The 16,118-nt window shown below is 35.8% G+C and overlaps 1 protein-coding gene across 2 annotated transcripts in view; it reads right to left on the bottom strand.

The window, feature by feature from the left end:
* Window positions 1–16,118, bottom strand: part of rap1gds1 (RAP1, GTP-GDP dissociation stimulator 1) — a 56,182-nt gene that overhangs the window by 21,116 nt on the left and 18,948 nt on the right. Inside the window, exons 5-7 of one of the 2 annotated variants that reach the window (XM_077201852.1) lie at window positions 10,593–10,739; window positions 3,027–3,155; window positions 2,776–2,901 (exon numbers count right to left, since the gene is read on the bottom strand). In XM_077201852.1, coding sequence (XP_077057967.1) covers window positions 2,776–2,901; window positions 3,027–3,155; window positions 10,593–10,739 — 402 coding nt within the window. The remainder of the gene's footprint in view (window positions 1–2,775; window positions 2,902–3,026; window positions 3,156–10,592; window positions 10,740–16,118) is intronic. The other variant, XM_077201853.1, reaches the window with a different exon arrangement.

The following is a 16,118-nucleotide window of genomic DNA, read 5'->3' as shown; positions in this document are numbered from 1 at the left end:
GTTGGCTCATGCTCAAGATTTCTGAGCCAAAACACAGCTGCAAACACGTGCATTCATTTCATAAAGTGTCCTGTTTCCAGCCACAACAGGTGGTAGAGTTTGACTTTCTATATAAGTAACAATACATGCTCACAGCTGGGAGGAAAAGCCTTTGAGGCTGCTGATGTCACTCAGTCACTGGGTCAGGGGGTCTACCGCGGGAAACGTGCCAACATCCATATCCATATTCAAGCTTGATCAACGACAACAGTCGCTCAACTCATGCTGAAAGCAAACGCAGCATGACTAAACTTGGAAGCTTAACCTGTGCTGTTTGGATGCACATATTGAAATTATGGAACAGAAATATATCAACTGTGAAATAATATGTCCCTATTAAGCTATTTTAAAGGTTCCTCATTTCGTTTTGGAGTCTCCTACAATAGGTTTGCACCCAAGGTCAAAAAACCACTGTAATTGTCTCATAATATACACTGCAGCATCACCTCTTTTCTCACAGTGACTGAAACGGTTCGATAAAGGATTCGGTCTCTCGAACTCCTCCTTTCCGAGAACCTACTCCGCTCTGATTGGTCAGATGGCTCAGTCTGTTGTGATTGGTCTACCACTTACAGCGTGTGTCTAAAACAAAATGCTAATTACCTGAATTATTTCACAATAATATTAATTTTTTAACCCAGGTGCTGAGGGGGTGGTAGATATAAATACTATTTATATACTTTTAATACTAAATAGTATAAATTTTCTGTCAGTGCTGCAAAGATTACGTTGACGATCGCCATCACCTAGTGCACACGCATACTATAGAGAGAAATGCAAATCATGGATTACATAATCAGAAGGTATAGGCTAGCCTTTTTCTTTTCGTTTTGAATTGTTTCGTTTAAAGAAATTGACGATTGATATCTCCGTAGTGAACGCGCCTATAGAGAGAAATGCACATCATGGATTAATCAGAGAGTATGCTTCCTATATTTCTTTTCCTTTTGAATTGTTTCGTTTAGAGAAATTGGCGAATCGCCATCTCCATAGTGAACGATAGAGAGAAATGCACATCATGGATTACATAATCAGAGAGTAGGCTAGCCTATTTCTTTTCGTTTTGAATAGTTTCGTTTAATGAATTTGATGATCGCCATTTCCGTATGAACGCGCATAGAGAGAAATGCACATCATGGATTAAATAATCAGCGAGTGGCCCATTTCTTTTCGTTTTGAATTGTTTCGTTTAATGAGATTTCAAGCTTTATTTAGATATAGGCCTATCTGTCATGTCTGTGAGACATACACTGAGTTTCGGTTAATTTATGATGAGATTTCAATGCAAGTGACCGCGGCGCGCCAGCGCACGATCATGTCATGATTATGTTGTCTGCTATATTTGATTCTTATTTATTAAATCCAGGTAATTGGTTGATACAAAAATTATTAAAATTAAGATAAAATTTATACAAAACGAAATTCACTTTAAAGAAAGGCCTTGAGAAAATGAAAGAAAATGAAACTTAATTAAGTGGTCAATGTCTGACTCCCGATGCATCCCATCTTACTCGTGCTTTTCAGTTTTCATTATCAACGTAAAAAAAAAAAACATTATAATATTTTAACAAATATAAACTAATGCGCTTATTTAATGAACGCGGGGCAAAATGCATCCTCGCAGCAGTGAGTGGGTGGTTGTTTCGGAGATGCGACATTAGGTTAGAGGTGTTTCCATCTCTCGCGGTCACCTTTTTTATTGCAACATTTACAAATTGCCTCGTCAGTATTTACCGCCTCTCCCTTCTCTCTCTCTCTCTTTCTCCTCCACACTGTCACTTGATGACAACTACATAAGCATTTTTAGGCATTGAATAAATTATATTTATTTATTATATATAAGTGCCGGTAATGACGGTATTGAAACTGATACCGTTGCTATTTTAAGACCCCGCGGTATACGATATTACCGTAATACCGCCCAACCCTAGATGGCGTTGATTTTTCTGTATCAATTCCAGCGCGAGTCCTCATTCTTTTAAAGTGTATGTAAAGCATCTTCTCGACATGTCGACAACATGAACCAAACTCTTCCAGTCTCAGAACAACTACAGTGTTAAAGGGGTCAAAGTAGACGTCATTTGCAGGCAGCCAATGAAGACCATAGTCTGGCCTTATGCTAATTAGTTACAAACCTCTGTAGATGTTACGGAAGTGAGACTGGAATTGCTGACGACTTATTTCAGAAGTTCAGAATCAATTCTTTCTTTTAGGAGACAATAGCTTTATTTGTTGTGCACTATGATCTTTAAACTTTGCAGACCTTTAACATTCACAAACAGCTATATTACACACTGCATGAAAGGTGGTACATTAATAGAGGCACTTTAAACTCTAGTCCGCCTCCAAAACATAAAGATAAAGGGCAGCGCTTTACAAATAAATACTGTAGTGCTAACAAGATTTAGTGAGAGTATCAGACAGTAATGCTACATGATTACCATATTCATATATCTTGGTGTTTGCATGGTTCTCCACGATACCAAAAGGTTCAGTTTTTGGTTCAACTAATCGGCATTGGCTGATGGTTTCTTGCATCCATTTTTTTAAAGTCTAACAGTCTTGTATTTGAATACTGGTAATATTTATCAGTTTTTATCAAATAAAAAAATAAAAAATAAAAAAGTCACAAATAACTCAAGAATAATGTCAATAACCTGGTATCATGCTCAAAAATTGTAATGTACATTTTGTACGTTTTTTTTAATATAGTTTGTCAATCGCTGTGATTCTCACCATTCTCAGCAAGCGGTGCCAACACCTCAAAGATCATCTCCTTCTTCTCATGTTCCACCTGCTTCCGGAAGAGCCGGACCAGCTCCTCGGCAATATTTGTAGAGGCGAACTGCTCCTTACTGGACTCTGTTTGAGGATCAGTCAAAAGAGATGTGTTAACTTTATCCAATACGTCCTAATAAACAGTATTTGAATGTATGAAAATGTGGATATGTAGTTGGCAATGTGACTGAATTGAATCGGTAACTCACCAAGCTCTGCCAAGTTGCCAAAGGCAATGAGACACATCTCTGTGAGCGCGGTGTTTTGAGAATGAACACCCAGCAGTCTGACCAGTGTTGGGATCACACCCATGCTGATCAACTGGGCCTGCAACGAGTCTAGAGCGGAGAGAAAACACATGAGATTTGCTGTACTCTAGTTCATGCAGATTTGATATTATAACAGCAATTTTTATTGATAGTTAAAGTCCAGTATTCATCATTATTCTGCTAATTACATCGCAAGAAAATCGATTATCCACAAACATCCTCATCATCATCATCATAATAAGAAGTAAAACTTGTCTTTTCTTATGACAGTGTACAATGGCAGCGATATGTTCAGTCAAAATGTCACAGACAATAATGTGATTTTTACAAGGAATAAAACCAAAGGTGCTGCTTACACAATACGGTTTCAGTTAAAAACTGACAAGCGCTTTGGCCCTTCATTTACACAACAACGTTTTTGGGGCTTGAAAATGCAAACTTTTGAAAACGGATTTCTAAGTGCAAGTTTTTGAAAATGATACCATTATTGGCTCTGAGTAAACTACAAAAACCTGAATTTGTGAAAACGGTGATGTCATGCGCATACATGTACGCGTTATCTATAGGCGCATGGTTTCTTTACAAAGCGACATCGCCAACTACTGGCCTGGCCTGAAAAATACAGCGTTTTTATTCGTTTTAGCTGATCCATGTGAATGGGAATTATTTTGACAACATCTGTGTGCGAAAAACGCAAAGGAAAAACATTTCTGTTTTTAGTACATCGTTATCGTGTAAATGTACCCTTAAACTAAAACTATTAAAAAACTTAATTTAAATAGTTGAAATGAAATCAAATGTAATATTACATAAAAAAAATTAAACCACTAACTGAAAAAAATGACTACAATTCAAACAGGAAAAATATAAAACTGTTTAAATTTAAAAAGTAACAAAAGCCCTTTTAGTGAACAAATTCTTTTATTGTACCCAACACATTTTATTTTGGTGTAATTACCAGTAATGTACATATATACTTTATTTTGAGCAGGTTTTCCAATAATTTTTTTTTTTTTTATTATCACTCATTACATTTTTTTATGTACATGACTTGATTTCTTCAGCAAGCCTTTCAAAACTACGTTGCTTTTTTTTTTTTTTTAAAGAGCATGAAAATCAAAAATTCACAAATATTTTCTCACTTGTTATGAGTGATTTCATCACTGTTTACATCCTGCAATTGTGTGTGTGAAGCTGTAGATTAAAAGAGTCCATTCACCAGATCAAAGTAATACCGGCAGTATGTAAAATGCAGCCACATTATATAACGCTCTGACATTTCATTTTTGTAGAGTGCTTTACTGAGACTGGCACAGAAAATATATAACCTCGACCTGAAAATGTGAACGATAAATCAAAACCACAGTGGAACAAAGGACTGCTAAGCCATCACTTTTCATGCACAAGCACAGGTCCTTCTTCCTGTGCTCAATCACATTTGTTCTCCAGCAGAAATACCTAAATGTCTTAAGAACAAATTAATCCACCTGAGAATCAAGCTTGCATAACATTTTATGATCTATTTAAAGAATACCTTTTATGCGTGTATTTTAGCTGATATTTGAATTATTTGTAGTGGCCGACTGATATACCATCAAGGCAGATATTTTACTTCTTTAAATTATAGGCATAAGTTTTATTGTTTGACAGATACAGTGGTTAGCAAAAGTGAACACACCCATGCTAAAGTTGACTGAATGAAATCATCTTTTGGAAACTGATCTTAATGCCTTGATTAAAATAATTAGGAAAAATCCAACCTTTAAGGACACCAATTTTCTTTGTGAATAAATAATGTATCGTAAATAAATAAATGTTCTTCCTTAAAATATAGGGTGCATAAGTCAGGACACCCCTATGCTAAATTATCAGAGGCAGGCCGATTTTTATTTTTAAAGGCCAGTTATTTCATGGATCCAGGATACTATACATCCTGATAAAGTTCCCTTGGCCTTTGGAATTAAAAAAGCCCCACATTATCACATACCCTTCACCATACCTAGAGATTGGCATGGGGCACTTTCCATAGGATCATCTCTCAATGCAAATTAGACCAGCTATTAGGCTACCAGAAATAAAACCATGCCAATCTCTAGGTATGGTGAAGGGTGTGTGATGATGTGGGGCTATTTTAATTTAAATTCAAGTAGGTTTTATTTTGACAGCAGTTGGACTTTTATTTTGACAACCCTAAGAACGCCGAAGCCTGCAGGTTTGTTCGCGCCATGCTGTAATTACCATAATTTTGAGATGTTTACTTGTAAAAGCGTTCACGTTCTCCTAGAACTCGTAATTACAACTAGTAAACTTTAATTTTCTCAGAGCTCCGACTTGTTCTACAATTTCCGCTGCAAATTAATTTTGGCATTGACAGTGTTACCTAGGAAATACATAATTCTGAATCTCATAATTACGGTAATGAACTTCTTTAAAGAAAAATCTTTAAACGCTGTGCTATAACCAGTTTTCACATACATGTCATATGTGTACTATATGTAAAGTTAGCATTACCTTCTCTTTATTTGAAAAAAAATGCACTTTCACCAGATTACTGAGTCCCCTGTTGGTTGCAATGTTTATTTCCTTTTTAACGATCTCTTTATTTGTGAAAATAATATAATGATTACAGAATCAAGAAGCCACTAAAGCATAAATCTGTGTATTTTTTCAAAGAATTTTTTTTTCATATTGACTCATAATTATTTATAATTTAGCAAATATGTCAAAAGAAATCTAAATTTCGTTGCAGCAATTGTTATGCATGTTAATTAAATTGAATGTTGTAACATCATATAGGCTTTAAATTGGCCATCCTGCTCTCTAAAATATCAGTTTTGGCCATCAAAAAATCCATATCGGTCGACCACTACTAATTTTAATCATAAAGCTCACTAAATGTATTATTTTATGTCTTGTTTACTTATAATAAGAGTCACATTTTGCATTGCTGTTAAAAGTAACCCCATAAATTGCTGGTTCAAAGATGTTTCAGTTTGTCTAGAAACGTCTCTGTGACACACCAAATGTGGGCGGCACCGGCACACATCTGATGCCATGGATTTGTCGGGAAGCAGATGTTGATCAGTAAATTCAATGAAGCAAAGAGGAGATGGCAGCTGAAACACTGTGTTAAGAAGACAGTCAGGCAGAGGAAAAGATCCGCAGTTGAAAAAGGAGAAAAATGTTATTGAGTATGAGTTGAATAAAGAGTATAAGGCACTTTAAAACATTCATGAAACAGAAGTCCCTTCATCACATTTAACAAACAGTTGAAAGTCGGAAATGCTTCTTCCCTCCTATATAATTTCCTGTTATTCGCTTTATCCACCACAGAAGCTTTGCTGGTCTGAGCAAGAGGAATATTTAAGCAACATCTATTGGGTGAATGAACTGTATCAAATGAGAAAACACAACATAACAAGCCTTGGCAGAACTGGACGCAAGCCAGAAATCATTGAGGAACTCTTTCCAGTAATCGAAACCCAAATCACGTCAGAGAAATGTCAACCAGGGACCTGCAGAGCTCATGAGTCATGTTTCCTAAAAGAACTATGAAGTGTTTGCATCTCATCTCAAGCTCATGCAAGATTTTAAGGCTTAACTTCCCAGCTATAACACTGAGAATACACAAACAGCAAAATTCAGCCATCACAGACTTGATTATAGCAAAGAACTGCATAACTAGAGACTCTGCATATATTCTTTACAATATAAACAATACAAAAATTCATGCAATTAAAAGTACGCTTCCACTACTGGATTCTGATTGGTCAATACAGCCTGTCAGCCATGCTAAAATAGATTATATACTAACAGCTATTTCAACAAATACAAATAGATGTCGTAACCATTTTATAAAAGCAATAAGGCTCTTGCAGCTATGCTATGTTGTGAATATAGTTACGGACAGTTAAAGTGCTTTAACTTCTGAGAGTATATAAACAATATTGCCTCCTGGTCCTACAATTCAAGAGCTGATATGCCTTGTGAAAAAGAAGTGCACTTAAAGGGATAGTTCTCCCCAAAATAAAAATTCTGTCATTAATTATTCACCCTCATGTCGTTCCAAACCCAGACTTTTGTTAATTTTCAGAACACAAATGAAGATTTTTTTGATGAAATCTGAGATCTTTCTGCCCCTCCATTGACAGCTACGCAACTACAGATTTGACGCTTCAAAAAGTTCATAAAGAGATGGTAAAACTAATCCGTATGAATTGAGGGGTTTAGTCCAAATTTTCTGAAGAAACACGATAGCTTTATACGATGAACATTGTATTTAGTCTTTTATTCACATTTAAACATTGATCAGCGATCATAAACAGAAGCTCAACTGAACCTGCATGATGTGCGAGAATAAACCTCTCGCAGAAGCTCAAACGTGCTGAGTAACACGAGACTGAACCTCATTGGTTCTCGCATGTCATGTGAACATGCTTGAGCTTCCGTTTACCACAACTGATGTGTGGGTTGATGAAAGTTTATATGTGACCCTGGAAGACAAAACCAGTCTTATGGGTATTTTTTTTTAAATTGAGATTTATACATCACATGAAAGCTGAATAAAGAAGCTTTCCACTAATGTATGGTTTGTTAGGATAGGACAATATTTGGCCGCGATACAACTATTTGAAAATCTGGAATCTGAGGGTGCAAAAAATCGAAATATTGAGAAAATCGCCTTTAAAGTTGTCCATTTATGTTCGGGATTGTGCTGCATTCACTCACAAAAATAAATGTTTTATACATTTACGGCAGGAAATTTACAAAATATCTTCATGGAACATGATCTTTACTTAATATCCTAATGATTTTTGGCATAAAAGAAAAATGTATAATTTTGACCCATACAATGTATTATTGGCTATTCCCACAAATATACCCGTGCTACTTAAGACTGGTTATGTGATCCAGGGTCACAAATGTGAATAAAAGCCTAAATTAAATATCATCTTATAAAGCGATCATGTCTCTTCAGAAAATCTGTACTAAACCACTCAAATCATATGGATTAGTTTTATGATCTCTTAATGAATTTTTTAAAGCGTCAAATTGGTAGTTGCGTAGCTGTCAATGGAGGGACAGAAAGTTCTCAGATTTCCTCAAAAAGATCTTCATTTGTGTTCCGAAGATGAAGATGAAATTCTTGCGGGTTTGGAACGACATGAGTAATTAATGACATAATTCCAATTTTTGGGAGAAATAACCCCATATTATTTTAAAGTAAGTTATTTGCATAATATTTCCTCTTTTAAAAGTATGCTAAAGCGCACTTCTTTTCCACACGGGTATTACAGTTCAGTGAGTATTTTTGGTTACAGATATGCAAGACAAGTGTAATGTCTGACCAGGCATGTAAAGTATTTTCCCATGTGAAAAAAAAAAAATCCCAAAGTGATAAGCTTATGTGATTAGATGAGTCATTTATCTTGGTGGCTTAGTAAATATGATGACAGGCTTTAAGTTAGAACAGATAGACTTTGCAAGGAAACGCAATCTGTTACAAGACAACATTTGAGTGAAACAGAGATGAGAGAAAGAAAAAGGCCGTGGTTCAAAACAGCATGAGTGTGATATCAGCGATAATAAACAGCCCACTGGCTGTTCTCTTCCATTAAATTCATATCTGACCATTTATTTTCATCAGGACAATGAAAACGAAAATGCCTGACCTAAATTTGTTGATTTGCACTAGCCTCTAGATGCGAGGTGTAATAGATCAGAAAAAAAAGCTATTACCATTTCAAGCCTTGCTGGCAAACAGGGATGAAGAGAGCAGCGCTTGGCCTGTCCATCAATTATTCAAGGACATCAAGTCACAGAGATGTAAATACACTGCCTGCATTGCCTTAAATATTTAACAATGCACGGCATTGCTGCAAAACACAAGGCCAGAGCCTTATGTAACCTCCTGGGCATCTTACAACTAATACGGACAATTCGAAACTGTAAAGGTGAAGCATGTCATTTTTTCAATGTTAAAATTCTGGTTTAAAATGCGGAGCGAATCAAAACATTGCTTGTTTGTTTAAGCAGTCCAAATTTGGTGAAAGCTATTTCCATTCATATCAATGGCAGTTGCTCGGCTGGGTTATTTAGTATTACTAAACAGAAAACCTGCATGCTGCCTTGTCTTACCAAGGGGACTGATTGTTGATGGAACCACAAGAACGTGCCAATGAAATGTTTGCATTTTATATGCACAGCTACTTTTAAAAATAAAGTCAAAATGTTAAACATTTTAAATCATGTATTTCTTATTAAACAAATTTTTCAATAAATAATATTAAAATTATGTTCACAGTAGTGGCAAAAAGTGATGTCCGGCCTAGGAAAACTGACATCTTCACCCTTTATTCAAATATTAGTCAAATTTGCTAAAGATTTTGTAAGCATATTGCGTAATTGTGCTTGGAGTCAATCATTTTTGGCCAGGCTGTCATACAACGAAATTATAACACCATGTAAAAACAAGAGAGAACCAACAAAATATTAATATCTGATTATGTTGCAGTTAATGTATGCTTTTTCCTGTGAGCTTTCGGTTTTTCTATGTATTTTGTTTAATAGTAAAGTTTGGCTTTTTTTGTCGATATTCTGATCGTATTTTTTTCCGAGAAGATTTTACCAATTCCAAACTACATCAATCTTAATAACTATTATTCATTTTGTATAATCACTTATAAGAGATATAATTTTGGAATTTCTAGTATTGCATCCTTCTCATGGGCATTTAATAATTTATGACTTTTCAATGTGAGTTAAATCTCTTTTCTGGCCCATTTTACCAGTAAAAGAAAACCTGTTTAATAATTATGCACATCTGAATATAAGGCGTTTTTCACAAATTTTATATCACTTGTATAAATAAATGATTATATACAAAATAACTCATAATTATTAAGATTGATGTGGTTCGGAATTTGTAAAATGTGCTTGGAAAAAAATATATGATCAGAATATCGACTTACATACAGTAATAATTATGCACGCCACGCACTGTAATATTTTCAAATAAATACCTCCTCAAACAAGTTTGTTTTGCTTTTCCTTCATATTTACAAGTATTTAAAATATTTCCATCATTTAACTGAACTTAAAAAAATATCTCCTCAGAACATCACTTTTGGCCCATAGTGTATTACTGCATTTATGTCCGGAAAGTGGCAAAATTAAACCATATTTATTAGGGATGGTGAATTAAGAAAATCAGCAAAATGTAGCCATTTAGCAAACCTATCATGTCAAATCAGTGAAAGACATTAGATTCAGAATAAGAGAAGTGAAACAGGCTTTCTTAAAGTGGTCCCCTACAGATATTACCATTAATGTTCAACCGTGAGCTATAACTGTGCTAGTCAGAAAATCAAATGTGCATGCCTATTTTATAGAGAATGAAAAAAAGAACTTATTTATATGTGAATCATTTAGTGAACATCTCAGACCATACCAATAAGGGACCATTCAAAAATATCGCCTCCTTGGTTTTCGGGGATTGGTCATTACCATTATCATTGCTATAGTTCATCAGCATGCCACAAAAGACAGTCAAGAGCTTCCCGGTGTCCGGGTCAGTGCTTTGGGCCAGAGACTTAATGTGCTCGGCAACTATCTGAGCACCACCCGCTGCGTCAACTGCACTTCTGCCCTCATCTGCAAAACAAAGAGGTCACATAAAAAAAGAAATAAACAATAAAAAAGGCAACAAATGACACAAAGAAACAGCAACCTGAAACAGAATGACAGAGAAGAGGGCGTTAAAGGAATAGTTCATGTCATCCCGAACTATTCTAATGATTCAGAATCACAGAATTTCCCTTTTTGGGTGAACGATTCCTTTAATGGAGAGACAGGATGGGATCCATGAATGCATCCTTATGGAATGTAATATGACAACTGATAATGTTTCTTGGAGAACACAAGAAAATGACAACTTTGAGATAAAAGAACCGCAAATGAGATCAAAAAGTGTCTGCTGAAAATGCATATTACACCAGCACAGGATTTGTTTACAGCTGTAAAGTTGAGGTGCTGATGTAACTAAAGGCAAAACAGAGTCCAGAGACCAGAAGTGCAGAAGAAGCACAGCAAAATCCAGACTCACTAACAAGGGAAGGTGTTAAAAGATCCACAGAGACACCGAGGTTCAGCGGAGTTGAAGGTAGCCATTGACTTCCATAGTATTTTTTTTTTTTCGTATGGAAGTCGGTGAGTGCCGGCAACTGTTTAGTTCCTAACATTCTTCAAAATATCTTTATTTGTGTTCAACAGAAGACAGAAACTCAAACAGGTTTAAAACAACTTGAGGGTGAGCAAATGATGACAGGATTTTCATTTTTGGGTGAACTACCCCTTTAAATTAAGTGTATTTGTCTTTCTCCTCTCCCAGTTTTCTTGTGATAATCTTCTTTATGGACATATGAAGACATATCCCAACACCATGGATTTATGAATCTGCAGTTCAATCCCGTATACATTACTTTCACCCCATATTTAGTCATACTTTTCACAGAAGCAGAATACTGTCCTATACAACAGTGATTTATATTTATGCAATGTATAGCTAGGTTTTACAGTAAAGTCTGTGAACAGATGACAGTATTTGTGTGTCAGATATGAGTCAGCTCAGTTGGTATGAACAATGTTTCAGGTTTGTTTACACTGGTGCTTGCCCACGCAAAGTCTACGACGACTGCCTACTATCACACAATTCAGGAAGAGAGATAAAAAAAAAGGGTGAGAAAGTGATTTAAATGCAACAAAACGAAGTAAAAGAACAGAATACGGAAAACAAAGAAGATTTCCAAATGGCGTATAATATTGGTTTTTGGATGCGGTGTAGGGAAAAAGATACTATTGCGTGGGGTTTGCAAGTCAGATTAAGTCCTTGAGTGAAATGCATGACTGTCCGTTGACATGTGTCATCTTTATCAAAGGGTCAGGGTCATCAGGCATCAAGATCAGCTGCTCCGTCAATCAGCTTCACCATTAAAACCATCTGTGTCCATTTGCCAATGGCTCTTAATGCAATCTCATGTTTGTCTTTTTATTAGTAACCACATAAATAATCGGAAATGTAACAGTTATTATAACTTAATCTTTACTTAATTGCTAGTAATTCATATTAAATCATTTTTAAGTAGAGAACATTTGCACAGTTTAACTAGCTTGATCTCTATAAATGTGCCAATATCATAGACTAAGCCAGTTTCCCAATCTTTTTGTCTTATTTAACCCCACAGACATCTCTTTTATCAACACTAAGGTGGAAATGTGTTATTTTAACTCATATTTATTCTTCTAAATTTTATTTAGCATCATCGCTTAATCATAATTACAGCTGCACGATTCATCGTTAAAAAATTGCGATCTCCTTCCTATGTCTATAAACGTTCAAATCTGTGTTCTTGCCGCCGCTAACCCAGAAAAAGAGTCACAGTCACACACAGTATCATTATTTCTGAGTAACAAATTTTCATATATCACAGAGGTACTTAGATAAATCTTTATAGTTCAGATATAAAAACTGAACTGAAATACGGAAACAATCGAAATAGAGCAAATCACCTTTTGAAAGTAACTTGGAGCTTCAAATAACGATTGTATCAATTAAATCGACAAGTGACTGTTAAAAAATGTATTTGTGTCATTGAACAATTCATCAAGAGATTCATTCAAAAACACTCATTCATCCAGTAATGAAACGAGAAGTATTTATGAGTCATTGAATCATTCATTCAAATCGATTTTTTTTCCCATTTCAAATCGATCTTGTATGACAATAGACTGGAGCAATTAACCTTTTGTCAGAACCTCTAGTGAACTACGTTATTTTATTCGTATCTCTATTTGAAACAAAAAAAATCGTGATTCTCAATTTGTCCAGATTCGTGCAGCTCTAATCATAATCATGACTGAAGTTGCCAATATCAGAAATTATTCATATTTAAACTAAACACAGAGGTTTCCTTTTCCTTAAAGGGGTCATATATAGTTGATCGTACTGATATGTTGGCAGTGTCTGTACACAACCATCATATAATGGTAAAAATCAATCCAGTGTTTTTGTTTTAATCTCCTTATATGTTTTCCCCTGCCTCAAATTGAGCCGTTCGATTTTGTGACGTCACTAAATCCGACGCCCCTCCCAGGATTGTTGATTGACAGCAGCGTTTCAACAGATCCCTGCCCTGAGCGAGCTGTCAGTCATCCTAGTCCGTCATTGTTGATACGCTGGAGCAGAATGGCGTCTCAGCGATTGTGGTGTTCTGTTCTTGGGTGTAATAACGAACACAGCAGTAATTTTGATGTTCCTAAATCCGAACCGCTGAAGACACAGTGGCTGAGTTTTGTTTTCGAGCAACGTCAATGCTTTCATGTTTGCGGCATTCGCAAATCTTTTCTCACCAGACTGCTTTATTAACGAAGGAAGTAACTTATAAAGCTGATTTTGATAAGAAGCTGCTCCTGAAAAAAGAATCGTTACCAACTATTCATGACTCCCTGCTGAACCTCCAGAAAAAGTAAGTGTAACATTTTATTAACTTTTATATTAATCTTTGCAAATCGCTTCACGATGAATGTGGCTAAGGTTTACACTCAGGGTACATACGGCATGTTTTCTATGTACGACGTTCTCAATATAATTAATAATCCCTCGTTTATAATGAACAACGCGTTATGGTTATTGTGTTATTACAAACTGAGTACGTATAACTTACATCAGTAAAGTTAAACACATAGCGTTCGTACATCTCACTAAGTTACTCTACCCTGCTAGTACACAAAGATAGATCAAAGTGACAATATAATAACCAACCATTCAGAAACGTCATGTTCGAGCCTTAATTGTCGAACTTCTTCGGGCCGCCATCTTGTTCCGACTCCGGTTCAAACTGATACGGTTGCACAGATGTGTCCTCCTCAGAGACTCCCGCTGCCATTTTTTTCCTATACCCTCAACTGTTGTCAAGGAAACACTCCACGTGCGGTGTGGTCATAACGCTGTTATGAACGCCCGCAGAACAGAGGGGCGGAGTGAGCGAAGCTCATTATCATTTAAAGACATTAAAGGGCGTGCTGAAAACAGAGCTGTTTTTGACCAGGTAAAATTAGTGTTTTCTTACAATACTAACGAAAATGTTTAAAGTATATTACAAACTTTTCATTTAGACCCTAAAGAATCAAATCAGAGTACTGAAGAAGGCCGGACTTAAATGTCAACCTTTAACCCATGTCTACAGAAGCCTTGTTGAAAGTATCCTCACCAGTGGTATCACAGTGTGGTATGGTAACACCACCCTGGCTGAGAGGAAATCACTGCAACGGGTCATTAAAACTGCAGAGAGGGTCATCGGCTCTAACCTCCCCTCCATGGACACTATATACACCCAGCGCTGTAGAAGGAAAGCACAGAGCATCCTTAAGGACAAACACCACCCAGCTTATCCTTTGTTTAAATGGGTGGACTCGGGCTATAACCTGAGACACCGCAGGCCTGTGAGCATTAGTACCCACAAGGCCCGTCTGTTTAACAGCTTCTTTCCGGCCACTGTTAGGCTAGTGGCACAGGACATTAAGGAGGGCAAAAAGTACCCCATTCCATGTTTTTAAACACTGTAAAGATTAGTGTAAAAGTATTTAATTCTATTCAGAGTATTTCTTTTTTACGTGCAATATTATTACTATTTATTACAATGTGTATCTATTTAGGAAGGTTATTTATATCCAGTTTTTGCATTTTTTTAAAATGTTTTGTTGCTCTTTGCTCTACCTTAGGATGTGTGTGTGTGTATATGTATATATGTATTCTTTTTAAATCTAAAACCTGACTCTGAGAAACGCACAAGAATTCCAATGTACCTGTACTGTAACGTACCTGTGCAAATGGCAATAAAACTTTGAACTTGAACTTGAAATTAACTTGTATGAAAATGGCATTATATGACCCCTTTAAATGAGGCACCCGAGTTTGATGATTATAACTCTCAAACCAGATGGGAGGTTTAATAAAAGTTAACTAATTTGCACTCTTTGTATTGTAGAATTTAGGTATGATCCTCAAAAAACAATACGCATCAAAACCAAACACCTTTTGTACAAAAGTGAAAGTTTAAAGCCTATTGCCGTGTCCCAATTCAGAGGCTGCATCTTTCGAAGCCCGTGAAGGTCAACCCTTCATTAAAGCATTGTTAAATGGGACGGTCTAGTCTACGGAGGATCGCTCTTGTCGGCTTGCATCTGTGAGAGCTGACGTTGAAGAGGCTGTAACGTTTGGACTGGACTTTTTGTTGAAAGTGATATTCAACTGTCAGAAAACAAAACAGTGTTCACAGCCTTTCTAAGTATGTTCACATTGCATCACATCTTAGTAAGTTAAGTCAACATTTGAACATCTTGAAACCCAATACTTACATTTAAAAGTCTAATCCGGCATTTTCTCTCAAATAAAAATCCAGTCACCACCGGAGCGCGATGAATCTTGTAATAGGCTAGTCTGCCAACGATTCACTCATTCTATACTTTATGGCCCGGGAAACGATGATGCATTTGTAATCCGAATTCGAAGGGGCCTTCGAAACGGGACAGCCTTTGTCACACTGACGTGAAATATAACACTGGCCAACATCTTCACACTGTATATATGCACATTTATGAAACCCAATTTCTACTACATAATGTCATGCTTTGGTACATCATAATCATGACAGAGGATGTCAAATTATAAGATACCAAGTCGTAATTATGAAAAAAGAAAAATGTAGATACTAAGTCAATTTGGCAATTAAAAGTCAAAATTATGAGATACTAAGCTATAATTTAAAAAAGTCAAAATTATGATACTAAGTCAATTATGAAATAAAGTCAAAATGATGAGATAAAGACCTAATTTTAATAGTCAAAACGATGAGATACTAAGTTAATTATGCAATAAAAAGTCCAAATGATGAGATATGTCAATTTAAAAAGTAGAAATTATGAGATATTAGCCTGTCATTTATAAAATGAAATGTAAAAATTATGATTTTCTTT

The sequence above is a fragment of the Siphateles boraxobius genome, unplaced genomic scaffold (assembly GCF_051911475.1).
Source record: "Siphateles boraxobius isolate OS27281-9 unplaced genomic scaffold, OSU_SipBor_1 48, whole genome shotgun sequence".
In the NCBI taxonomy this organism is placed as follows: domain Eukaryota; kingdom Metazoa; phylum Chordata; class Actinopteri; order Cypriniformes; family Leuciscidae; genus Siphateles; species Siphateles boraxobius.
Note: the sequence above shows the minus strand (reverse complement) of the source record. Positions and strands in the feature narration are given on the sequence as shown.